We start from the raw sequence: 27,845 nt of genomic DNA on the forward strand, positions 1-27,845 counted from the left end.
GGGCGGGGAAGGAGGGAGGCGCGAGTCGCACGTCTGGGGGTCTCCCCACCCCCGCCCCGGCATCCAGGCCCGGCCCGGGGCGCCCAGGACCTGGAGCTCCCGCGAAGGACCTGCCGGCACTGGCTCGCCGTCGCCCCCCGCCCCCCCAAGCAGCCCACTCGCCCGCCCCGGGCCCCCCAGGCCAAACCCGCCCCCCGGGACCAGCGCCCCGACCCCCACGGGACAAGACCCTCCCCACGGGGCCAGGGCCCCGCCCCCCGGAGCCAGCGCCCCGCCCCCCGGAGCCAGCGCCCCGCCCCCCGCGTCCCTCGGGACAGGAGCCCCCCCTTGGGGACCTGCGCCCCGCCCCCCGCGCCCCTCGGGACCAGCGTGCCCCCCCCCTTTGAGGAGAAGCACCCCGCCCCCACGATCAGCGTGCCCCACCCCCTTGGGGACCAGCACCCCGCCCCCCCGCGCCCCCCCGCGCCCCTCGGGACCCGCGCCCCCACCCCGCCCCCGGGACCCGCGCCCGCCCCGCCCTGGCGGCTGCGGAGGCGGGCGCGCGCCCGGCGCCTGCTCAGTGCGGCCCGCGGCGCGCGGGGGGCGGCGGCGGGCGCGCGCGCTCAAGCATGGCGGCGGCGGCGGCGCTGGACAGCAGCGCGGGCTCCGCGTCCTCCCCGGCGGTGGCCGAGCTCTGCCAGAACGCCCCGGAGACGTTTCTGGAAGCCTCCAAGCTGCTGCTCACCTACGCCGACAACATCCTCAGGTGCGGGGCCCGGCGGGGGCGCGGGCCGGGCGGGGCGCGGCGCCCACGCGGCCGGGGGCTGGGGGCGCCGGGCCGGGTCCCCGGGAGGGCGGCGAGGCCCGCGGGGCGCTGGGGGACGCCGCAGGGCGCCGGCCCGGGCCCCCGAGCCCCGACGGGCTCCACCCCGCCCGAGGAGAGGAAGTTTCTCTGCACTTGTGGCTTGGCGTTCAGTGTCGGGGGCGCCGGGGTGCCGTGGGGGTTCCGGGGACCCGGCGGGGAGGTGGGCGGCGCCCCAGACCCCTGCCCCTCACCTCAACCATTAACTGCCTGGGGTGTCAGTCGCGCTTTCCTTCCATAAATGCCCGTGGATTTTACGGGCAGGCTGGCCAGCATTTCCACAGGCTCCTTCCAAGTTAGTCCCTGATAATCTAGTAAATATCCTAAAGCGAAATACTGAGGTGGTGGTTTCTACAAGGAAAAGTGAAGTGCCTTGATATCTGGATTCCACTCTTCAGCATGACCGGTTAAGTTAGTAAGAATTTGTGAAGGTAATCGAGTCATTTATTTCATCCAGTGAGCAAATGAGCATGTCTCGAGCACTAAGGGACATTAGCGATTTTGGAATTGGGAGGCCAGTTTGATTATTCATCTTAAATAATTTTCAATCACCCCCTACCTCGACTCTTCAGATCAAGTGGTGTCCTAAGGAGGGGCCTGAGGTGGGGGCAGGACCAGGTCAAATAAGCTCCACGTGCCTGGTGATTTAACGATGTCCCCTCATTTATCAGATCACCTTGATTATCTAGATTCTTTGTCCCCCTCAGCCCCTTGCCCACTGGCTCTCCCGAGTGATCTGTATATCCTGTTTCAGGGTTATAGCTTTCATGTGACTCAGACTTAGAGAGGTTAGGTACAAGTGCAGTGTTTTAATCCGTGGCAGTGATACTGTTCATTTAGGTAATATTAATGATTTTGAAGGTGAATTGAGGAGAAAATAGTATCCTGAGTTCTCATTTTGTGCCCGGTGCTGCGAGGGATGCAGCCTGAGCATTGTTCACAGCTACACAATTGTGACCTGTCCGGGCCCTGCCTTCCTCCTCTGTGACACTTTCCCAACTCACCTCTTCTCCCCTGAGAGGTCCAGATACCAGTGGACTCTGCATGCATGCACTCCAGGGGTTGGGTTCTCCAGAGCCCATCAGTTGGCCTCCCACCTGGAAAGCCGCCCAACTATTCAAAGGCCACTGCTGAGAAAAGGGAGGTGACTTTGTGATGAGGGCTCACTTCTGCTTTCAGTCCCATGAATTAAAAAATGCCGAGATCAGGGTGTTTTAAGGGGAAATTCTCTGCATGCAGATGATGGCTTTGGGCATCATAATCATCATTATGAGTGTTTCCCCAGCTCCTAGAGGAGACCTGGCACCCTGGCAACAGTTCATTTATGGTCTCTACTATGGTTTTTGTTCTGATCTGAAGAAGGTTTGATTTAAAAAGGGAATTAGGACTCTGGAACTCATAATTGGAGATGTTATGAAACACTGCTTTTTCAACTTTGGTCTGAAATAATTGCCCTCATATTAGAATTCAAACTCCTCTAGGCATCAGGGGCTTGGGAAAAAACTACCTTTTCTTCCCCCATCCAAGCCCAGAGACTTCCTAACTCTTAACAGAAAAGTTCAATAACCCTTCTTGGTCCCCAGCCAAGCAGCAATATGAATTTGCTAATCTAAATTATTTGAGAGTGAAGAAAATCAAGTTTTCCTGTTCCTTTTGTTATCAGGAAATTGACTGGTGTTAGAGATAAGGGACTGTGTCTTTTCATCTTGATCTCCCTTGCTTCTACCTCAGGGTCTGGCAATATTTTACAGGACATGTGCTGAAAGGAGATTTTTATTAGCAGTTTGGTTTTTTTTGAACGTTGATATGTATCATGTATATACCAAATTTTCAAGTGAAAAATTCTACCTTTGGTTAAATTTTTCTAAATTTCTATCTAGTGACATATTTCCTGTTCCTCAGCAAACTCATAAATCTAATGAAATTACTGAATAAAATATGTGCTAATTTGCATCCATAAGATTCTGTGGGTGAAGAACTTTTACTTTTTTTCCTGGTCACTGACTTCTAGGTACAGATGAGCTGTTCTCTAGAATACCTGCATCTTCAAAACTCCATAACAGAGTTTTACCATATTTGTATGGAATCCTTTGTTCATTTTTTCCATTTGTTCTTTAAAAAATACATTTGATATTCCATTAATTTCTTTTACAAACTTAAGACAGTTATTGATTACCAACTTCACTGAGTATAATTGGGAAGGATCAAGAATAGAAAGTGTGTTTTTTTCTTCCAAGAACAGAAATCCATTTGGGAGAAAGACTTAGGTATGGAAGACAACCAGAGCACAAAATCTAAAGAGCAATTCCAAGTCAGAGTTTAAGTACGTAAATGTTTATGCGAGGAAACAGGAGGGAAATCATTTGATAAAGCAAAACTGGTTGATAGAGTATCAGAGACCCTGTACTTGACTCAGTAGACAAGAGAGAGCAATTATAGTTTCTGGAGTCAAAGAAAGCAAAATGAAGGAAATTCATGTAGAATAATATGACACAAGACATGGATCCCATATGTGAAACTACTGCAATAGTCATAATAGTAAATTTGGATGGAATGGAAAAAAAGTATTGTCAACAGAGATTGGCAAGTCTCAGTAGCTGAATGGAAGGAGAAGACCTGGTGATTGGGGAAGACAAAATATTGAAAATTAAGTTCAGATTTCAAATCTAGGTTATCAGTGATACTTGGAGAAGTTGAGAGAAGATAGTTACTTTGGGGTTGCTAAATTTGTTGGTGGCTTGGGTGGTGGGAAAAAGTATAAGCTGCTAATGATATGATCTGTTACTATTATTCTGTGTTTCATGTTAAATTTAAGCTAGATTAGGTATAAAAGTTTAGCTTGTCATCTACAGGGAATGTTAGAGTTAGAGCCAGATAGATGATCTTGAAGAATTTTAGGTGTATCTCAGAATAAGCACACTTTCAGGACTAGAAATAATTTTTAAAATGACTTACAAAACAACTTTTGTGATAAGTAATATAAATATGAGTTATAGGATGCGCTTTTGTACTGTTTGCATTTATGTGAACCCTTTCTGGGGTTATGCATTCTGAAGAGGAAGCAGACTGGTAAATTATGGATATGTTTAATTCTTAATGTTTTCTTCTTTTCTGAAATGCTGTTACCTCTGTGGGAGGCCTACTGTTAACAAGTCTTAAAATCATAGAAATATAGTAGATTATCACTTTTAAAGTACAGAGCATGACTTTTTCCTACCATTCAGTTGTAAAACGGAGACTAATTTTCCATAAGTTAAACAATTTGGTAGATAACGGTGGAGATATAGTTACTAAGAAAACACCAAAATATATTCAGAGTGATGGTTGTGTGAGATACAGGAAACCATTGCTTCCCTTTTAAGACCCCATTCATTCAACTCCATTGTCTAACCAAAAACTCTCAAGCAAAGATGCAAAATAATTGATAAGAAGCAAGATAAATATTACAAGTTGCAGAAATAACTAAAGGACAACAGAGATGGGGGAAACAAAGCACTGAAGTGTTACTGCAGAAAATAATAGAGAAAAATCTGCAGAGGGAGAATTTGGTTAATGGTGGAAGATCAGGTAAAAATGAAGACACTCCTTAAGGGTCCTTTAGACACTGCAGGATGAGGAGAGTAGTAGTAATGAGATCAAGGGTAAGTGGGCACACGAGGATGATGCAGAAAAGCACGAGATTAGGAAAGTGTATAGCACTTTTCTAAGGGCAGGAAATCCGGTGGGGTTTGGGATCTGATGACCTTACAGCTAAGTTCTCTAAGGCTTGAAGGACTCCAAGGGTCGACTTTTGGCACCATTCTATGCTCAAGGTCATGGCAGGTCTGCTCAATATAATATTTAATACAAGATAGAATTTGGGAAACTGGACATGACTGTCAATGCTGGACCCTGTTTGAAATATTCTTTTAGTGAAAAAAGCAGATAATTGATACATGAGGTCCAGAGATGATGTAAAAAGATAGAAAATAGCTCAACAAAAACTAAAGGGAAAAATCTCAATTATACAAAGCCTATGGCAGAGAAGAGTTTAATTGAAATACCATAAAGTAAAATGAAAAGCTGTATCAGAGCATCTAATGTAAGTTTATAAGAATTTTTAAACACGGTAAAAGAGCGAAGAAAGGTAGTGTTAAAGAGATAAAGATGAAGAATCTAAAAATTAAAAGATTAAGCCTGGTGAAAGGTTCTGGTTCTATAAATTTCTGGAAACCATTGTAAAAACATCTTTTAAAATAGTTCAAGCACTTTTGCACCAATAGAATATATCATCCTGGTGATACTTGTTTATCACCCTGTGGAATGTGTTGAAAAAAATACCCCATTTATCTATAACTAGCTTAGATAAATATATGTAAGATTATTTTATAATGTTTTTGCTTGGTTGGTAAAGTGTACAATGAAACAGTACACTGAAAAAAGATATTTAAAAATTGAAGAGGGTAATTAAGGAAAAGAATATTAATAAGAAAATGAAATTGCATGGGAAAACAGTACTTAAAAGAAAAAAACAGTAAAATTACATAAGGATCAAAATCAAAAGGTGTTTGTGTGTGAGATTTCTTTATACACAGACATTCTATTAATATTTGTTATACAAAATAAATCTTAACATTATACTTTACATATAATATGTGTACATATGTACTCATGCCTTTTGACAGTATATTTATTTACAAAATAGATATTGATTAGAGGGCTAGAAAGAACTAGGATAATTGAAAAAAAATGAAAAGGATATTGGAAATACTTAACTTTTGGAATTTACATTTACAGTAAATCCCTAAAGAGAAAAAAAAACATGAAACTCTGGGATTGTAGTTTTATAAGATATGTATTTAATACAGTAGGTCTCAACCAGGGGTGATTTTGTGTGCCCTTCCCCCCACACACACACACCCCAACAGGACTTCTGGCGATATCTGTGATATTTTTGGTTGTCACAGTTCTGTGGGCGGGTACTACTGGTGTCTGGTGGGTAGGGGCCAGGGATGCTAAACATTCTCCAATGCACACGGCAGCCCCCACAACAAGTAGTTGTCCTGTTCCAAATGTTGGTTGTGCTGAGACTGAGAAAACCTGATTGAATACACAGAATTAAAGTGTGGAAGGATAGAGATAAATTTTTCTTTGAATTTCTCAGCTATCTGTGTTTCTCAGATTATCTGTGGTAAAGAGTAGTTTTTTAAATTTCTAATCCTTTTAGGATCTATAAATTTTGTAAATTACAATAAAAATTGTATAGCTGTGACAAGTTGCTATAAAAATACTGAGCACTCAATTTCTGCTCTTATCATGGATGGGTAGCAAAGAGTTTGCAGAATAGCACGAGTCTGTGAACATTGACTAGCACCGTTTTACAGATTTTGTGTTTGAATATTCTGTAATGAACTTGTATAAATTTTGAAATTAGGAGGAAGAAAAGTTTTAAATGATTAGGTAGTGTTTAGAAAAGGAATATAAAATTTGGGAAAACTTACACAATTAAAATGCGTATTTTGGGTTTGTTTTTTTTTTCCATCGGTATTTCCAAAGAACATGTATGATTAGGACAAAGATGGTAAATCAATTGTAATCTTATGCCCCACCCATTCCTTCCATACCCAGGGCAGATGGCTTCAATACTTCTTATGGGCCCCCAACACAGCTTCAGAATCCTTAAAATAGTGCTTATGGAAGCCAATACCTTTTTAAGGCAGTTGGTTTCCAAGATGAAATTTACTTATCATCCTAGGCTATGTTTTAAGGTCCTGTAAGTATACTACTTTGATCAACTTAATCCTATGTTGTTTTCTTTCTATTTTTTAAAAAACTGTTTCTGCTTTGTCAAGGTTAATGAAAATCTCAAATCGATGCTTACATTTTAATGTACCAGTTACTCATCCCAGGCATATAATTCAAAATGTTAATCATGGTAAAGAGCTTCACATCTTCATTTTATTTTATTACCATACTTTCTGCACCAAAAATAAGTCTTGAGCTCAAGCAGAACTTATAGTAAAAACAATCATTTATCCAGAGGAGAAAGAAAAACAAGTAGCCATGAAGGTTTATCAGGATTCATGTTTGTCAGAAACACAGTTTTAAGGAACTGTGATCCATTTTTTTTAGCTTTTATTTTCTTTTATTCATTTATTTCATACATATTAAGCACATACCAGGCACATTCCAGCTGGTGGAGTTTATCAGAATAAAACAGACAAAACTTCCCTCTGTCTTCAGCTTAAATGAATATTTTTCTTCACTCAATCTGAAAGACTACTAAAGGTATCTAGCTTTTCGGGAAGCAGTTGTGGCTCAACTGATAGAGCGTCCGCCTGCCATGTGGAGGGTCCAGGGTTCGATACCCAGGGCCTCCTGACCCGTGTGGTGAGCTGGCCCACGTGCAGTACTGCCACATGCAAGAGTGCTGTGCCACGCAGTGTGTCCCCTGCATAGGGGTGCCCCACATGCAAGGAGTGAGTGCGCCCTGCAAGGAGAGCTGCCTGGTGCGAAAAAAAGCTGACACAACAAGATGACGCAACAAAAAAAGCAATACGGTTTCCTGGTGCTGCCTGGCAAGAATGCAAGCAAACACAAAAGAACACACAGTGAATGGACACTGAGAGCAAACAACAGAGGGGAAAGGGAGAGAAATAAATAAAATAAATCTTAAAAAATGAAAATATTTAAAAAATAAAGGTATCTAGCTTTAACAGCTAGATTAAAAATTAAAAACATCTCATGGATTTCCCTTATGGAAAAATTAATAACAACAGTTGTGAAATTAAATGGTGAGGTGGCAATAGAATGTATATTAAGGTAGGAATCACAAAATCCAGCTACTTTTCCAAACTGCTTGAGAGTCCTCTTTTGGTAAAGTTGGAATGCATACTGCCTATTGGAATACAGCCAGTATAAAGTATGAAAATGAATGTAAAAACTCTTTGAAAAATATAAATTGTTGTACACGTCATTTTTTTTTTCCAGAAACCCTAATGATGAAAAATATAGATCCATCCGGATTGGAAACACAGCTTTTTCTACTAGACTGTTGCCTGTCAGAGGAGCTGTTGAATGTTTATTTGAAATGGGATTTGAAGAAGTAAGTATGTTCTGGTGTTTCCTCTCCCCTCTTCATATACAAAGCAGTCATTGTAGTGTTAATGGATAATTATCTGAATAAGATTTCTTTTTATTAATATTTGGGGAATCTGTAGAACTGTTGTACAGTTCTGTAACTATAGAACTAGTTATTTCTTCACCTTTTGGCCATTTAAAGTCATAGTAAATATACCTCAAAATCATAGTAACTATAATAACTCTTCTACAGGGGAAATTCTTATAAATCTCAGTCTTTTACAATGGGAAGGATGGGGTGTTTAATATTCAACCCAAAAACCAAATGTGGGTCACTTGAGGCTTCTAGCAAAAGCTCCGTTTGTGAGCACACATAAATATCCAGAGGCTCTAACCACCTGTTGCTGCTCAGAAATGAAGAGCCTCAAACATGGAAAGACTGAATTCACCTGCCACTGAAGGATTTTCTTCTGTGACAGAAAAAATATTTTTCTTATAGATCAAAAGAAAAATCTGGTGTTTCCATCTTCTGCAGTTGCATGGCATATACTTCAGAATTAGGTTAATTTTGCAACATGATAGAAGTAGTTCTCAAGATTGTCAATTCCGTATTATTTAAATGCTTAACAGTTTCTGTTTATGAGGTAGTGGAAGAGGTAGAGCCAGGTTATGGAGACTCCGTAGTCAGTGGCCATCAGGATTGGCAAGGCTCTAGAAATTGTTAGAGAGTGGTGCCAAGCTACTACAGGATGCTTGTTGCATGCCCTGGGATACAGTAGTGAACTAGATGGATATAGAGCCCATCTCACATAGAGCTCGCATTCTGGTAGGCTAAACAGACAGTAGACATGTAAACAAGGAAACAAGGTGAGTGAAAAAAAGAAAATAACGACCATAATAAAATAAAGATGAACTGGAGTGGTGGGCAGCTACTCTAGGATGAGTAATCAGGGAAGGCCTCTGAGGAGGTGACATTTGAGCTGGGACTTGGGTGACAAGCAGCAGCCAGCCCTGCACCTCAGGTGAGACTGTTTCAAGCAGAAGGATTAACATGTGCAGAGGACTTCTAGCGGGAGTAGCTTTGACACAGAAAGTCATTGTGGCAGGCAGAGTCCAGAAAATGTGAGGTTTTGAGCCCTGTGGTAAAGACTTGGATTTTATTCTGAGGAGATGAGCAGCGTTTTAGAAGGCTATAAGCAGGAAATAACTTTTTTTAAAAGATCTCCTTGGCTGTTGTAAAGCAATATACTGGATCTAGGGGGAGGAGGCCAAGAGATGAAGCAGGGAGACCAATTAGAAAACTTATTAGTCTAAATGAGAGATGGTAATGGTTTGTGTAAGCTCTAAGGACAGGGCTCTTTGTCTGTTTTGTTCTCTGTGTGGCTAGCTCCTGGAGGAATAGTCCTGGTGTATTGAAGCACTGAGTAAACATTTGTTGAATTAAAGATTGATAGGAGTGGAGAAGTGGGTGGATCCAGGATTTATTTTTGAAGCAGAGCCAGCAGACCTGCTGGCATACTGGATATGAGGTGTAGGGGAAGGAAGGAACCAGGTGTGACTTCTGGGTTTTGGTTTGAGCAACTGAGTGGCTAGGAATACCCCTAATTAAGAAGGGGAAATTTTGGAGAGGAACAGATTTGGTTAACGGGGAGAAATCTCTGTGAACAACTAACTATAATTGATATGCTCTTAAATATTCAAGTGGAGATGTCAGGTAGGCAGTTGGATGTTTGAATCTGCAACTCAAAGAGGTCAGGGTGGAGGTATAAAAATGGCATCACCAGCTTATAGACTATACATACAGAGAACATAGCAAATTTTAAACTACAGGAAAGGGATAAACTAGCATTGCTATTTTGTTTAAGGAAATGCAGATTTTGAAACTCAAACTGGACAGGAAAATTGAGCAAATGTCAACTGGAGACTGTACCCATTTTTCATTGTTGAAGTGTCACAGATTTAAGGAGTCAGATTTGTCTTCTATTCAGCAAACACTTGAATGCCAGGTAGGAGGAACAGGTATCCTCAGGACTGTCCTGGTTTTAGTACTGGAAGTCACATGTCTGCCCTAGACAAACCCAGTGGTTTATCTCCTACTACTAGGTAACAAGCCAAATTACAGAAATATTTGAAGCAAATGGAGTCTTAATTTTAGAAAAGATTAACATGTTTCAGTAAAACTAAATTGTTTTTAAAGTTTCTGGCTGGCTTTGGTGTTCACACCTCAGGACTTGTCTGAAAAAAAAAGTTTTATCAGTGTGGCTAAGTTTCAGGAGGAACTTGATGGAGCAGAAAATAAACTACCACCAAGAAGAAACTTGGTGGGTTTTTGAGATGAAGTAGGAATGTACCCTGAAACGTTTGACTGTATAAGAAAATCCTGAGTACTTTTAGATCCACCTGTCTTTAAAGTTGCCTTCTTTTCTGTGCAACCTCTAAGAGAGAGGTTGAGAAAGATTTAGATCCAAATGGATATGTTACTCTACAGTTTAATCAAGTGGATCTCAACCAGAAGCAATACCTGTCCTCCACTCACCCCCACATCTTCACCCCAGTGGGAATGGAGGCATTGGAAATATCTAAGGACATTTTTGATTGACTCAGTAACTAAGATATTACTAGCATTTAGTGGGCAGAGGCCAGGTCTGTAAATAGACTACAATGAGAATTATCCCACCAAAACTGTTACATACTAGAATTTGCATTGATTTCTTAAAATGTTAGACCTATAATTTGCCCTTTTATGAAAATACAGTTTTGTTAACGACTTTTTTGATACAAACACTTGAGCCATAATCGTATATACTTTTACCACTGGTCCTGAAGAGACTGAAGGGAAGGGAGCTAAGCATAAATAGCATCTATGTCCTGTAGGGGCCCTGTCCAAGACGTCATCCCAGACACATACCTGGCATGCTGTTTTTCCATCTTTGTCCTTGGTGTCATCTGCTTTTCTTAGAGCTGCTCTACCAACAGGATGAGGTCAAATGTCTACATATTTGGTTTTAAACCAGATAGCTCATTTCCATCCCTAACTTCATCTTCGATGTAAGGTAGTTCTTTTCTACTGGAGTAGTTCTTAACCCTTTTTGTTCCATGGACCCCTTTGCCAGTCAGGTGAAAAACACGGGCCCCTTACTAAGCCCACACAATGCTGTGTGTTATTGATTAACTATATCACACCTGCACCAACACAGCCAGCACAAGAATAACATGTTGGTGCAAGTATGATATATATAAGAGCTCCTGTACTAGAGGAGATGTCAGTAGTTCCAATTTATGCCAACTGTCACTTATATAAACATTGATATTGTGATGTTTTTATTTGCTTATCCCTTCCAACTATTTGTGAGCGTGTGGGTTTTGGTCTGTTCAGTGTAAGAGGAAGTCAAATATAGCATGACAATTAAGGTCATGACAGTCCGAATTCCTGCTTTGCGAATTGTTCTGTAGTATCAAGCAGGCTATTTGACTTCTCCCTGCTTTAGTATCTTCATATGCAAAGTGAAGATAAACCTATACCCACCTGTATTAGTCAGCCAAAAGGGTGCTGATGCAAAATACCAGAAATTGGTTGGTTTTTACAAAGGGTATTTATTTGGGATAGGAGCTCACAGATACCAGACCATAAAGCATAACTTAGTTCCCTCAGCAAACTCTATTTGGAGCAAGATGGTTGTTGACGTCTGTTAGGGTTCAGGCTTCTTGGGTTCCTACGTTCCTGGGGCTTGCTTTCTCTGGGTTTAAGGTTCCTCTCTTCCTGGGACTGGCTTATCTTTCCTCTGTGAACTTACTTCCTTGGGCTCCAGCTTGAGTCTTCAGCAAACTCCAATATCGAAACTCTAACATCAGAAACCCTCACCTCTGTTCCTTGCCATGACTTTTATCCGTGAGTCCCCACCCGTTGGTGGGGACCTCCTAATCATATGATTAGGAGCCTCCTAATCATAACTCAGTCATGCCCAGGCACATATCAGATTACAAACATAATCCAATATTTCTTTTTGGAATTCATCAATTACATCAAACTGCTACACTACCTTTCAGTGTGTTATGGTAATTACTTGAGATAATGTGTGTAAAAAACCTAGAACACATAAAACACAACATGGTGTTTAAAAGAGAAAAAAAATTTTTCTTGCTGCCAATGTGGGCAATATGTGGAACTTCCTGGCTTTGTCTACCTTTTTAAAAAGGATCCGTACAGAATTGATGCCTATGTCCTTATTGAGTAATGTCTTGGTCAGTAAATTCAACTAAGTCTGCCATCTCTAGGAAAGTAAAGTCGTTCTCAGCTGTGGAGTTTAATTTAAATGTTCACAATCTACAGGTCTGTCTACTGCAAATTGTAACAGCCTATTTACCTCATTTCCAATAGTCAGATTTACTATTTTAGCTCTATTGCTTCACAACACCTTTGAAACTTAACGAAAATACATCCATTTCACTATTTTTTTGTTTTTGTAATTTACTATTTTTACATTATGAGTGTTGTAATGTTTATTGTATCTTTTTTTTTTTTAAATTTTTTTATTTTTTATTGACTTTGTAATAATATTACATTAAAAATATATATGTGAGGTCCCATTCAACCCCACCCCCCCCACCCCCCTCTCCCATCCCCCACCAACACTCGTTCCCATCATCATGACACATCCATTGGATTTGGTAAGTACATCTTTGGGCACCTCTGCACCTCATATACATTGGTTCACATCATGGCCCATACTCTCCTCTATTCCATCAAGTGGGCCCTGTGAGGATTTACAATGTCCGGTGATTACCTCTGAAGCACCATCCAGGGCAGCTCCATGTCCCGAAGACGTCTCCACCTCTCATCTCTTCCTGCCTTTCCCCATACCCTTTGTCCATTATGTCCACTTTTCCCAATCCAATGCCACCTCTTCTATGTGGACATTGGATTGGTTGTGTCCATTGCACCTCTATGTCAAGAGGAGGCTCAGATTCCACCTGGATGCTGGATGCAATCCTCCCATTTTCAGTTGTAATCACTCTAGGCTCCATGGTGTGATGGTTGTCCTTCTTCAACTCCATCTTAGCTGAGTGTGGTAAGTCCAATAAATCAGATTGTAGGTGCTGGAGTCTGTTGAGGCTCAGGATCTGGCTATCACATTGTCAGTCCAGAGATTCAAATCCCCTAAATATATCTTAAACCCCAACATTAACTGCACCTCCAGCACATTAGCATGAAAGTCTTATGAAGGGAGATCCCATCTGAGTCCAGATTCATCACACATAAACACCATTTCCAAAGAGGGGCCATCTGCCCTGGTAGTTAACCCCATCGGCCATGACCATAACTCCCATGGGTCTCTTTAGCCCTCAAAGGAACCAATATCTGGGGGTTGTATCTGCTTTATCTGTCTCTCTGACTCTGCTCAGTTGTGCATGAGGGCAAACCTTCTGCCAGCCTCCAGACTCTTTTTTAGAAACTCGTAGCCATATAAACTCATTTCTCCTTTCCATTTCCCCCTTACTTTAGGTCAAACAGCATTTTAAAGTCATGGTATTTTATGTAGACATGGATATTCTGCTGATCCGCATTGAACCTTCCGTATAAGGTCATTTTCCAGTTGCATCATCAGTTGGTAGTTGATAGTGGTCCCTCGTTGCCAGGGAGGCTCATCCCCGGGTGTCATGTCCCACGCTGGGGGGAAGGCATTGCATTTACATGCTGAGTTTGGCTTCGAGACTGGCCACATTTGAGTAACATGAAGGCAGACAGAAGGAAATTCCCAGGCACAAAGTTGCTCTAGGCCTTGTTCTTATTTTGGGTTTATCAGCTCACAAGCATAGTCATTAGCATCAGGGGCTCACTGTTGAACCCTCACTCCCTCCCGGTCCCCACCACTGTACCTGGGAGACTGTCACTGCTCCCCTAGGGACCACGACAGAGCACCACTGGCCAGGAACCCAGTACCCCCCCTACTGTGGTTTTTAATTGTTGCCACTATGAGTATATCCAAACATTACCATGCACCCTGGACATATGTTCTGTACAGCTCCCTGTCAGTCATATATCACCTGTCATTGGTATCCCATACCAGTATCCCTCCATTGCCATTGTTGAAACACTCTGTGATCCAGAACTCCCCGAAATTTGAAGCCCAATATAATGTCATGGTCCCTTACTAGGGAATGGCATATAGCGATGAGTTTAAAGGATAGATAAAGAACTTGGATAAAGTTAGATAAAGAACTTAGATAAAGAATGTTGACTTGAAAAAATTCCACATCCTATCTTTTTCTTCCCCCCCCCCCTAATTATTCATCTTTTCTTCACAGGAGTCCTAGACCACAGCAATGTATATATATAATATACAGCACTCCCACACATCCACCAGAAAACCTTTTCCCTTCCACAGTGATACTCTTACGCCCTATTCATATCATATTTACTTAAAGTGATGTACAGAGTCTGAGACATTAGCTTTCTAACAAGGTGACATCTGTGCTTACATTATGGTGCATACTTTAGGATACACAGTTCTTTACATTTTTAGTTATCCTATGTTTTACATTATGGTTTACATTATCAGTCTGTCATCTCCTATATGTTATGGTGTAATATTACATGTTTTATATCCATCCTTGTGTACTCTCAAGAAACTCCTCTCTTACCCCCCATTTACTTTGGTTCCACACATTTAACGTCCATTTTCCCTTCCACCTTGGTGCCCTCAGTGATAGCCAACCTCCGTTTCCTGAGGAGCCACTTCCAGAGATAGATGGAATAGTGTTCAGGGCCTAACTTGCTCAACTGCCCCAATGCCCTGGGAGCCACCCTTTCTCTCGAGGGATACAGTTCCCTCTATTGGATGGCATTAGTCCTCCCCAGGATGTGGGTCCACCCCCACTCTCACTACTTGGGTTTCTACCCCATGGTGTCACCCACTCTGGCAGAATGAGCATTTAGACATTCCCCAGGAGCCCGTCCTGCATCAGACCCTCCCCTCCGAGCATTCTAAACAGGTAACCCTCTTTATTATATTTTGATATGATTTTCTCAGCATTTTACTCTCCACCAACACCTGACCCTCTCCTGGTTCGTATGCTACCCCTCCCTCCCCCCACTTTTGGGCAACGTTACCCATCCGTCCCTCCCCAGCCACCCTCAAACCCGCAAAGCCCCAAGCAAAGGCAACCCCTTGACCCCCTTTTATCTCTTCTTTGTGTTCATACTTACCACCATCTCGTCTTAAATTCCACCCCTGCAGACATCGGCTCATATCCTTCCTCCACCCTCCGATTTCCTGCAAGCCTACCGTTCAGTCTCTTGCTATCTAGGGCAGCTTGTTTATTTCATATCATTGAGGTCATGTAGTATTTGTCCTTCAATGTCTGGGTTGCTTCACTCAACATAAGGTTCTCAAGATTCATCCATGTTATCACATGTGTTTGTAGTGTGTTTGTTCTTACAGCCGAGTAGTATTCCATTGTGTGTATATACCACATTTTATTGATCCACTCGTCTGTTGATGGGCATTTGGGTTGATTCCAACTTTTGGCAATAGTGAACAATGCTGCTATGAACATTGGTGTACATATATTGGTTTGTGTTCTTGTTTTCAGTTCTGCTGGGTATATTCCCAGCAGTGGTATTGCTGGGTCATATGGCAAATCTATGGCTAGTTTTTTGAGAAACCGCCATACTGTTCTCCAGAATGGTTGGATCCTTCTGCATTCCCACCAGCAGTGGATGAGTGTTCCCCTTCCTTCACATCCTCTCCAGCACTTGTATTCTTCTGTTTTTTTCATAGCTGCCAATCTTATGGGTGTAAGATGGTATCTCATTGTGGTTTTGATTTGCATTTCCCTGATAGCTAGAGATTTGGAACATTTTTTCATGTGCTTTCTTGCCATTTGTATTTCTTCTTCGGAGAAGTGTCTGTTTAAGTCTTTTTCCCATTTTTTAAATGGGTTGTTTATCTTTTTATTTTCAAGATATAGGAGTTCTTTATATATGCAAGTTATAAGTTTCTTATCAGATATATGATTGCCAAATATTTTCTCCCACTGTGTGGGCTCCCTTTTTACTTTCTTGACAAACTCCTTTGAGGTGCAGAAGGCTTTAATTTTGAGGAAGTCCCATTTATCTATTAGTTCTTTTGCTGCTCGTGCTTTTGGTGAGATATTCATAAATCCATTACCTACTACAAGGTCCTGTAGATGTTTCCCTACACTGCTTTCTAAGGTTTTTATGGTCTTGGCTCTTATATTTAGGTCTTTGATCCATCTTGAGTTGATCTTTGTATAAGGTGTGAGATGGTAATCCTCTTTCATTCTTCTACATATGGCTATCCAGTTCTCCAGACACCATTTGTTGAATAGGCCACTCTCTCCCAGTTGAGAGGGTTTGGTGGCTTTATCGAATATTATGTGGTTGTATATGTGAGGTTCTATATCAGAGCTTTCAATTCGATTCCATTGGTCTATATGTCTCTCCTTATGCCAATACCATGCTGTTTTCACCACCGTAGCTTTATAGTATGTTTTGAAGTCAGGTAGTGTGATTCCTCCAATTTCGTTTTTCTTTTTCAGTATGTCTTTGGCTATTCGGGGTCTCTTTCCTTTCCAAATAAATTTCATAGTTAGTTTTTCTAGTTCCTTAAAGAAGGCTGCATTGATTTTTATTGGGATTGCATTGAATGTGTAGATCAGTTTTGGTAGGATAGACATCTTAATAATGTTCAGTCTTCCTATCCATGAACAAGGAATAGTCTTCCATTTATTTAGGTCTTCTTTGATTTCCTTGAACAATCTTGTATAGTTCTCAGTGTATAAGTTCTTTACCTCTTTAGTTAAATTTATTCCTAAGTATTTGATTTTTTTATTTACTATGGTGAATGGTATTTGTTTCTTGATTTCCTCCTGATCTTGCTCATTATTGGTGTACAGAAATGCTACTGATTTTTGCGTATTGATCTTATAACCTGCGACTTTACTAAACTCATTTATGAGTTCTAGAATCTTCGTTGTAGATCTCTCAGGGTTTTCTATGTATAGGATCATGTCATCTGCAAATAATGAAATTTTGACTTCTTCCTTTCCAATTTGAATGCCTTTTATTTCTGGTTCTTGCCTCAGTGCTCGAGCAAGTACTTCTAAGACAATGTAAAATAGGAGCGGCGACAGTGGGCATCCTTGTCTTGTTCCTGAGTTTAGAGGGAAGGAGTCTAGGATTTCTCCATTGTAAACAATATTGGCTTTAGGTTTTTCATATATACTCTTTATCATGTTCAAAAAATTTCCTTGTATTCCAATCATTTGGAGTGTTTTTATCAAGAAAGGGTGCTGTATTTTGTCAAATGCTTTTTCTGCATCAATAGATATAATCATGTGATTTTTTTCCCTCAATCTGTTTATATGGTGTATTACGTTGATTGATTTTCTTATGTTGAACCATCCTTGCATACCTGGGATGAATCCCACTTGGTCGTCGTGTATAATTCGTTTAATGTGTTGTTGAATACGATTAGCAAGTATTTTGTTAAGTATTTTTGCGTCTAGGTTCATTAGAGAAATTGGTCTGTAATTTTCCTTTCTTGTGATGTCTTTGTTTGGCTTTGGTACTAGGGTAATGTTGGCATCATAGAAGGAGTTGGGTAATGTTCTTTCTGTTTCGATGGTTTGGAATAGTTTCAGCAGGATTGGTGTCAGTTCTTTCCGGAATGTTTTGTAGAATTCACCTGTGAAGCCATCTGGCCCTGGGCTCTTCTTAGTTGGGAGATTTTTAATAACTGATTCTATCTCTCTGCTTGTGATTGGTTTGTTAAGATCATCAATTTCTTCTTTTGTCAATATGGGCTGTTTATGTGTTTCTAGGAATTTGTCCATTTCCTCTAGATTGTCATTTTTGTTGGAATATAGTTTTTCAAAATATCCTCTTATGATAGTCTTTATTTCTGTGGGGTCAGTGGTGATATCGCCTTTCTCATTTCTTATTTTGTGTATTTGCATCTTCTCTCTTTTTTTCTTTGTTAGTGTTGCTAAAGGTTTGTCAATTTTGTTAATCTTCTCAAAAAACCAGCTCTTGGTCTTGTTTATCTGTTCAAGTGCTTTCTTATTTTCTATTTCATTTAGTTCTGCTCTTATCTTTGTTATTTCCTTCCTTCTTCCTGTTGGGTTACTTTGTTGTTGTTTTTCTAATTCCTTCAAATGTGCAGTTAGTTCTTCAATTTTTGCTCTTTCTTCTTTTTTGATATATGAATTTATGGCTATAAACTTCCCTCTCAGTACTGCTTTTGCTGCATCCCATAAATTTTGGTATGTTGTGTTATCATTATCATTTGTTTCAAGGTAGTCATTGATTTCTTTTGAGATTTCCTCTTTGACCCACTGTTTTTCTAAGAGTGTGCTGTTTAATTTCCAAATCGTGGTGTGAAATCTGGGCTTCTTTCCCTTGCAAATCTCCAGCTTGACTCCACTGTGGTCAGAGATGATGTTTTGTATGATTTCAATCTTTCTGAATTCGTTCAGCCTTTCTTTGTGGCCTAGCATATGATCTATCTTGGAGAATGATCCATGTGCGCTTGAGAAAAATGTATATCCTGCTGTGTTTGGGTGTAGCGATCTATATATGTCTATTAGATCGAGCTCCTCTAATATACTATTCAGATGTTTTGTTTCTTTGGTGATTCTCTTTTGAGATGTTCTGTCCAGATTTGATAGTGGTGTATTAAAATCCCCCACTATAATTGTAGATGTATCTATTCTTTCACTTAGTTTTTCCAGCGTTTGCCTGACGTATTTAGAGGCACCCTTGTTAGGGGCATAGATATTTATGATTGTTCGATCTTCTTGACAGATTTTCCCTTGGACTAAAATGTAGTATCCTTCTTTGTCTCTCACAATTGTTTCACATTTAAAGTCTATTTTGTCTGATATTAATATAGCTACTCCTGCCTTTTTTTGGTTATTGTTAGCTTGTATGATTGTTTTCCAGCCTTTCACTTTCAATCTCCATGCGTCTCTGGGTCTAAGATGTGTCTCTTGTAGACAGCATATGGATGGGTCATATTTCCTTATCCAATGTCCCAGTCTGAATCTTTTGATAGGTGAGTTTAATCCGTTGACATTCAGTGTTATTACTATCAAGGAATTATTTGTGTTAGCCATACTTTGATTGGATTTGTGTTTGTCATATTTTGTTTGTATATTTTTTTTTGTCTTTTTTGTTGTTGTTGTTTGTCTTATACTCTCCTCCAACTTTGCCTTTCCTGTTTTTTCCTTTCTTCCTGCAGCACTCCCTTTAGAATTTCTTGAAGGGGAGGTTTCTTGTTGGTATACTCTTTCAGTTTCTGTTTGTCTGCAAATATTTTGAACTCTCCATCATATTTGAATGCTAGTTTAGCTGGATAAAGTATTCTTGGTTGGAAATTTCTTTCCTTTAGTACCTTGACTATATCATACCACTGTTTTCTTGCCTCCATGGTTTCAGAAGAGAAATCAGCACTTAATCTAATTGAGCTTCCCTTGTATGTGATGGTTTTCTTTTCTCTTGCTGCTTTTAGGATTTTCTCTTTGTCTTGAGCATTGGATAATTTGACAAGTATATGTCTTGGGGTGGGCCTGTTGGGGTTTATGACTTGTGGAGTGCGCTGTGCTTCTTGGATATGTACATCTGTCTCTTTCAGTAGATTTGGGAAGTTTTCAGCCATTATTTCCTGCAACACTCTTTCTGACCCCTTTCCCTTCTCTTCACCTTCTGGAATGCCTATAATACGTATGTTTGAGCGTTTTGCATTGTCATTCAGGTCCCTAAATCCTAATTGGATTTTTTCTATCTTCTTATTGACCCCTTCTACTATCTGTTTGATTTCTGATGTACTGTCTTCCACATCACTAATTCTCTGCTCTGTCTCTTCTAGTCTGCTGATATTTGCTGCAAGTGTATTTTTGATTTCTTGAACTGTGGTGTTCATTCCCATCATATCTGTTATGTTTTTGCGTATGTCTGCAATTTCCCCTCCAAGTGATGTCTTCATGTTGTTAACCTCTTTCATTACTGCATCAAATTTGTCGGTGATAAATGTTCTGAGATCTTTCCTTGCTTGTGCCAAGTTTTGCTCCCCTTCGTGCTTATTGGTTTGTTGATTGGATTCAGCCATGTTTTCCTGATTATTGGTTTGGTTCGTAGATTTTTGTTGCTTTCTGGTCATCTCTTTATTTTGACGAATTTAATCAGTTCCTTAGCTTCTTTGTCTGCTCTTGGAGGTTAATTAGTTGTTATTTTTGCACAGGTGTTATATCTTCTCTTTGTCACTTTTTTCTTCTTATTCTAGTTACTTGTTGTTGGTTAAGTTCACTTTAGAGGAAAGTATTATGTTTATTGTATCTTGAAGCACTCTGATCATGTTATGGATATTCATTAAAGAATACCTAAAGAATTGGGTTTGTTTTATTTTGTTTCATTTGAACCACCTTTGTACTACTATTAACAAACCATAGTTTCTTATTCACTAGCAGGTTGTGCTTTTTGTTATCTTGGGAAAATTAATGGGCCCATTCACAGACATAAATGTGTAGCTATTTTTTTTAAAGACTTGAATTTAGAAGATTCAGAGTTATTATATAACTTCTCATTGGTTTTATGTGAACCCTGATCCTTTTTATGGTTACATCTTGAATATCACTATTTCATAGAGAATAGTAGTGCTGCCATATACTGTTTCAGAGAATCGAGGACTGCATTTTTTGCAACTGTTACGAGTCTTTCACTTACTATTCCTAAAATACAAAGTATTTTTCTAAAGTTCTTTTGAACCGCATTAAATATGTCAGGCCTTATATGCTCAGGGGACAAATTTTCTTAATTTTTTAATTTATGTATAACTCAGCATTTATCTCTGTATAAAAAAGAACGTTATAATGATAAGAAAACAGAATGATCATTAAAATACAATGCGTTCTATACTATCGGATTTTGTATATAGATTATATTGACTGTCGGTATAAAGCAAAGGTTAAAATTTCTCCCAATTCTATAAATTCCAGGGAGAAACACATCTTATCTTTCCTAAAAAAGCTTCAGTGGAGCAGCTGCAAAAAATTCGAGACCTGATTGCCATGGAGAGAAGTAGCAGATTGGATGGATCGAAGAAAAGCCACAAAGTAGAATTATCTGAACAACCTACAAGCAATATCCAGCATCCTACAGTGCATTCTTCAAATCCTGTTGGGTTTACCCAGCACCCAAGGAACACTCAAGTACAGTCATCAAATCCACTCTCTCCTACAGTGGTAATATTAGAATTAATCTTCATTAGCTGTTCCATTCAAAATGTTGAAATAGCAAAAGCTTTAGCATTGTGTTATGGTGTATTCTTGAATTTCTGCCCCAGTTATTCTTGATTCTTTATAATTCTAACATATCCGGATTTCCTCAGCTCTTTAAAAGCTTGGCAAATTTGTAACAAAAGTAGGGAAAACATAACTTTCTCTTATTTTATTTATGCTTTAAAATCTTAATTTGTTGCTTGTTGCTTCTAAGACAACCTAAATTTTGTTCATCATTTATAAATGTGCCTGTTGCCTTGTTACTTAAATCTGTTAACAAATTAGTATATATCTTTTTATTCAACCTTTATTTAAAATTCAAAAAATAAAGTAACAGAAAGGCAGCTCAGCACGGTATGGAAGCATTACTCCTAAAAAATTCTGTCCAGGCATTTTTATCTCATCTACTTCGACACCTAACTCAGTTGTTCCTCTGGTGTTCAGAAAGATATGCAAATGAACACATATTAGTTAAATGACGTGGTTAGGTTCTTATTAATGAAAAAGATGAAGAGAAGAAATTGCTTAATCATATATGTATCTCACAAAACCAAACCCTATATGTTTTTTCACCTTTGCATTTATATAGTACCTTCTTTGCTTTTCTTAAGAAACATTACAGTGTTAACTATAGTCTATAAATTACATTAATTATATTTTCCCATGTATTACCATATTCTCAATACCTTGTAATAGAATATTCCTATATTTATATTATTAATTGCAATCCTCGTCTACTGTCAAAATCATTGTTATACATTCCCTATATTAGCCTCTAGCTGTCCTCCAACTAACATCAACCTCCCTAGATTAATTGTTTCAGGCACACTCACATCTATAAATCACTCATTATAATGTGTTACTATTAAGTTCATCCATTACCACATATTTGTATTTGACCTTATTAAACTTTCTACGTACATCCAGCATCATCTCCCCCTTCTCAGCTCACATTCCATCTCTCACCAACTTACACTTCATAGTCCAACTCCGTAATTCTACTCATGTGTTTAGTTCATATCAGTGAGACTATACAATATTCGTCCTTTATGTCTGGCTTATTTCACTCAACATAATATCCTCAAGGTTCCTCCATGTTGCCATGTGCTTCCTCATTTGATTTCTTACAGCTGAATAGTATTCCATCCTATGAATATTCCACATCTTGTTTATTCATTCATTGATTAATGGACACTTAGGTTGTTTCCATCTTTAGCAATTATGAATAATGCCGCTATGAAAATCAGTGTGCAAATATCTGTTCACATCCTTGATTTCAGTTCTTCTGAATATATTCCTGGTAGCGGGATAGACAGATCTATATTTGGGTCCCTGAAGAACCGCCAGATCATCTTCCGCAGAGGCTGCACCATTTTACACTCCTGCCAACAATGAAGGAGTGTTCTTATTTCTCCACATCCCCTCTAGCACTTGTAGTTTCTGTTTTGTTTGTTTTTAAATAATGGCAATTCAACTCTGATATTGATATGATATCTCATTGTAGTTTTTGATCTATGCTATCCTAATAGCTAGTGCTGTTGAACATCTTTTCATGTGTCTTTTGGCTATTTGCATTTTTACTTTGGAAAAAATATCCAATTCTTTTGTCCATTTTTTATTTGGGTTGCTTGTCACTTTGTCATTCAATTGCATGATCTCTTTCTATAACATGAAAATTAATCCCTTGTCAGATATGTGATTTTGAAAGATATTTTTCACATTGAATTTCACATCCTTAACAAAATTGTTTAAAATACAAAAGTATTTAATTTTGAGGCAGTCCCATTTATCTATTTTGTTGTTGTCGTTGCTTGTGTCCTGGGTGTAAGGTCCAAGAAACCACTGTCGACCACAAGACCTGAAGATGCTTCTCTGTATTTTCTTCTAGGAGTTTTATGGTTCTAGTTTTTTATTTAGGTCTTGATCCATTTTGAATTAATTTTTATGTTAACTATGCAATTGAGTTCTCTCTCTTTCTTTTAGATATGGATATCCAGTTTTCCAAGCACCATTTTTTAAATAGGCTGTTCTGACCTGAGTTTGACAGCCTTAGATAGTGAGGGTCTGTTTCTGAACTCTCAATTAGATTCCATTAGTCAATCTGTCTATCTTCATGCCAGTACCATGCCGTTTTTACCACTGCACCTGAATAATATGCTTTAAAGTCTGGAAGTGAGAGTCCACCAACTTCAGTCTTCTTTTTTAGGGTATTTTTGGCTCTTCAGGGACTCTTACCCTTCCAGATAAATCTGATAGTTGGCTTTTCCAATTCTACAAAGAAGGATATTTGAATTTTTTATCAGACTTGTGTTAAATCTATAGATAAGTTTGGGTGGAATTGACATCTTAATAATACTTAGTCTTCCAACCCATAAACACGGAATAGCCTTTCATTTATTTAGATCCTCTTTGGTTTCTTCTAGCAATGTTTTATAGTTTTCTCATATAAGTCCTTTATATCCTTGGTTAAGTTTATTCCTAAATATTTGATTCTTTTCGTCACTGTTGTAAGTGGAATTTTTTTTTCTGACTTCTTCCTCAGACTGCTCATTGGTAGTGTATAGAAACATTATTGATTTTTGTGTGTTAATCTTGTATCCCACCACTTTGCTGAAATCGCCTATAAGTTCTAATAGTCTTGTTAGGAATTTTTCGAGATTCTAAGTAAGTGATCATATCAGCAAATAGTGAACGTTTTTCTTCTTCCTTTCCTATTTGGTTGCCTTTTCTTTCTTTTTCTTGCCCAACTTCTCTAGCTAGAACTTGTAGCACGAAGTTCTAAATACTGAATTCCTTCTTGTTCAGTTTTTTGGAAGAGTTTAAGCAAGATTGCTATTAGATCTTCTTTAAATGATGGATAGAATTCACTTGTGAAGCCACCTGGTCCTGGGGTTTTCATTTTGGGGAATTGTTTGATGATGACTATTTCAATTCCATTGCTTGTGAATGGTTTGTTGAGGTCTTCTGTTTCTTCTAGGGTCAGTGTAGTTTATTCGTGTTTTTCCAGAAATTTGTCCCATTTCATCATTGTTGTTTAGTTTGTTGGCATACAGTTCATAGTATACTCTTACGATCTTTTTTATTTCTGCTGGGTCAGTGCTAATGTCCCCCTTCTCATTTCTGATTTTATTTATTTGTATCTTATCTATTTTTTCTTTGTTCATCTAGCTAAAGGTTTATTGATCTTCTCCAAGATCCAAGTTTTAGTTCTGTTGATTTTTTCTATTTTTTTAAATTCTCCATTTATTTCTGTTCTAATCTTTATTATTTCTTTTCTTCTGCTCCTTTGGATTGGTTTGCTGTTCTTTTTCCAGTTCCTCCAGGTGTACATTTAGTTCTTTGATTACAGCTCTTCTTTTTTAATATAAGCATTGAGGGCGATGATTTTCTTTCTCAGCACTGCCTTTGTTGTATCCCATACATTTTGATACTTTGTTTTCTCATTTCTTTTGTCTTGAAGTATTTAATAATTTTTCTTGCAATTTCTTCTTGGACCCACTGATTTAATATCCATATATTTGAGAATTTTTCCTTTTTTTCCTTATTATTAAATTCCAACTTTATTCCATTATGATCAGAGAAAGTGTTTTATATAATTTCAATGTTTTTAGATATTAAAAATGTCTGGCTAGATTGAAAATGGTGTCAGAGTAGCTAAAGTGGAGCATAGCTCTCTTGCAAAATATGGAAAAGACCTAGAAGTCAACTGAGGGAGCTAGTTTGGGGACCTGCAGACCAGGAGGGTGCTGCACCCGTGTGTACACACTGGGAGGGACTGGGGACTGAGAGAGTGAGAGGCCAAATCAAAAACCGAAAACTGTGAATTGATACCCCCGCAGCTGCAAACACTGCCCATCCCCCACCCCCAAGGCACGCAGCCTTGCTAAGCAGCCAACCGAGAGGGGAAAGGGCATATTCCCTCCTGGGAAGAGGGAGGGTGTGGCCGAGGGCTGAATGTGGCTTCTCTTTGTAGAAGGTAACTACGAACTTGCTCAACCTTGCTGGTTCCGAAGAGCTAGTGGAAATTGAAGGATTCCTCCCCATGGAAGGGTTTGCTGAGGAGTGCCACCTGCTGGCCACCTGGGAAAGTGAAGGAATACAAGCTCTCCTGTTTCCTCTCCCAGGCACCATAGATGTGGTCACGCCCGGTTAGCGGCTCCCTGCCGGTCTTGACTAGTTAAACACAAGGAGTTCTTAAACTTTTAGAAAAAAGTTAAACTAAAGACCAAAGAAGAGCTGTGAAATAAAACCACTAGGCAAGAGAGAGAAATTGATCAACAGAGCAAAATCACCCTAATCAGATGCCTAGATATCAACATAAGATAACTCATATTAAGAAAAAGAAATATATGGCCCAGCCAAAGGAACAAACGAAGAATCCAGACAAGACACGGGGATTTAAAACAACTAATCAATGACGTTCACACAAACCTCCTTAGTAAATTTAAGGAGATGAGGGAAAATATGACTTAAGAAATGATATTAAGATGACACTGTGAACACGAAGAACAATTTGAAAGCCTGCAAAAAAAGTAACAGAACTTAAGGGAATGAAGGACACAATGGATGAGATTAAAAATATATTAGATAAATATAAATCAATTTAAAAAGATGAGATGAGATTAGTGGTTATATAGGTCTGAGGAAGGAATGCTCAGGGGTGTGGAGTCTTTCTTTTTGGAGTAATGAAATTGTTTTAAATTCTTGATATGATGAATGTACAACATTGTGATTGTACTAAAAGCCATTGATTATACACTTTGGATAGAATAGCCAGAAACAGCAGCTATGTACAGTGGGGGGAGCATAGAGTGATTGGGAGGTGAGAAATTTTTTTATTTGTTTTTTGTTTATTATTATTGTTGTTATTGAAATAATGAAAATGCTCTAATAGTGATTGAAGTGATGAACACCCAACTATGTGATTATACCAGATACCGTTGATTGTACTTTAGTGGTATCTGGTATTTGATGAATTGTATGCTTTATTAATATATATCAGTAAAATGGATTTGTTTTAAGAAAAGGCATATTAACAGCAGATCTGAAATTTTAGAAGAACAAACAAGTCAATTTTGAAGATAAATCATTTGAACTTGAAAAGACAGAACAGACAGAAAAGAATGCAAAAAAATTTAACAGGGAATTGAATGACAACATGAAACTCACAAACATACTTGTTAATAGGTATCCAAGAAAGAGAAGAGAATGGAAAAGGGGCAGAAAGAATCCTTGAAGAAATACTGAAAATTTTCCAACCCTTTATGAAAGACATCAATATCTGAGGACAGTGTAAACAAAATAAATCCAAATAAATCTACTCCAAGACATCTACTATTCAGAACATCAGAGACCAAAGATAAAGAGAGGATTTTGAGAGCAGCAAGAGAAAAGCACTGTATTACTTACAAGGGAACCTCAAAAAGGCTAGGTGCTGATCTCTCATCAGAAACCATGGAGGCAAGAAGACAGTGGTATGATATACTTAAGGTACTGAAACAGAACAGCTGCCAACTAAGAATTCTTTATCTGACAAAACTATCCTTCAGAAATTAAGGCAAGTTTAAAGTCTTTACAGACAAACAAAAACTGAGAAAGTATGTTACCAAGTGACTGGATCTACAAGAGAGATTAAAGGGTGTGTTAAGCTTGAAAGGAAAAGACATGGTGAGAAGCCTGGGGAAGAGTATAGAATGAAGAAAATAAGAGAAACTGAAAAGGTTAGAAGACAGACAATAGTAAGATATGACAAAAGAAAGGCAAAGGATAAAATGGACAAAGTAAGTAACAACTTTACAGTAGGAACACTGAATGTTAATGGATTGAACTCCCAGTTAAAGATATAGACTGATAAAATAGATTTTAAAAAAACATGAGCCATCTAATTCTTGTCTTCAAGAGACTCACCTTAGACTCAAGGACACAATCAGGCTAAAAGTAAAAAGTTGGAAGAAGATACTACATGCAAATAGCAATAAAAAGAAGTGGGAGTAGCAATACTAATAACTGATGAAGATTTTAAATGCAAAACTTTTAGAAGAAATGAAGGTTACTATATATTAATAAAAGGGACAAATTACCAAAAAAAAAAATAATAATAATTATTTATGCCCCTAAATAGGTGCCCCAAAAGACATGAGAAACACACTGGCAAAACTGAAGGGATAATGGTTGGAAATTTCAACACTCCATTCTTAGAATTAGATAGAACATCTGGACAGAGGATAAATAAGGAAATTAAGAGCTTGATTAACATGGTAAATGAACTGGACCTAATGGACAGCAGTGGGATATATATTCTCAAGAGACCATATGCTGGACATAAGTCAAGGCTCAATAAACTTAAAGTATATACTTTTTTTTTTTTTTAAGGGACTGGGGACTGGGGATTGAAACCAGGACTTGTATGTGGGAAGCCGGCGCTCAACCAGTAAGCTACATTGGCTCCCTTGTTTTGTTTTGTTTTGTTTTTCATTTGTTTTGCCTACTGTTTGGTTTTGTTTTTCTTAGGAGGCACTGGGAACCAAACCCAGGACCTCCCATATGGGAAGCAGGTGCTCAACTGCTTGAGCCACATCTGTTCCCTAAAGTATATGCTTTTTAAAAAACATTTAAAACTATTTATTAACCACTGTTCACCAGTATT

At 39.0% G+C, this 27,845-nt stretch overlaps 1 protein-coding gene across 3 annotated transcripts in view; it reads left to right on the top strand.

Annotated features, from left to right (window-relative positions):
- The first annotated feature begins 535 nt into the window (after positions 1-535).
- NGLY1 (N-glycanase 1) overlaps positions 536-27,845 on the top strand; it is a 92,514-nt gene continuing 65,204 nt past the window's right edge. The window contains exons 1-3 of one of the 3 annotated variants that reach the window (XM_058290761.1): positions 536-745; positions 7,811-7,925; positions 20,918-21,163. In XM_058290761.1, coding sequence (XP_058146744.1) covers positions 609-745; positions 7,811-7,925; positions 20,918-21,163 — 498 coding nt within the window. In that variant the 5' untranslated portion in view covers positions 536-608. The remainder of the gene's footprint in view (positions 746-7,810; positions 7,926-20,917; positions 21,164-27,845) is intronic. The other 2 variants (XM_058290762.1, XM_058290763.2) reach the window with 2 other exon arrangements.

The sequence above is a fragment of the Dasypus novemcinctus genome, chromosome 31 (genome assembly GCF_030445035.2).
Source record: "Dasypus novemcinctus isolate mDasNov1 chromosome 31, mDasNov1.1.hap2, whole genome shotgun sequence".
NCBI lineage: Eukaryota > Metazoa > Chordata > Mammalia > Cingulata > Dasypodidae > Dasypus > Dasypus novemcinctus.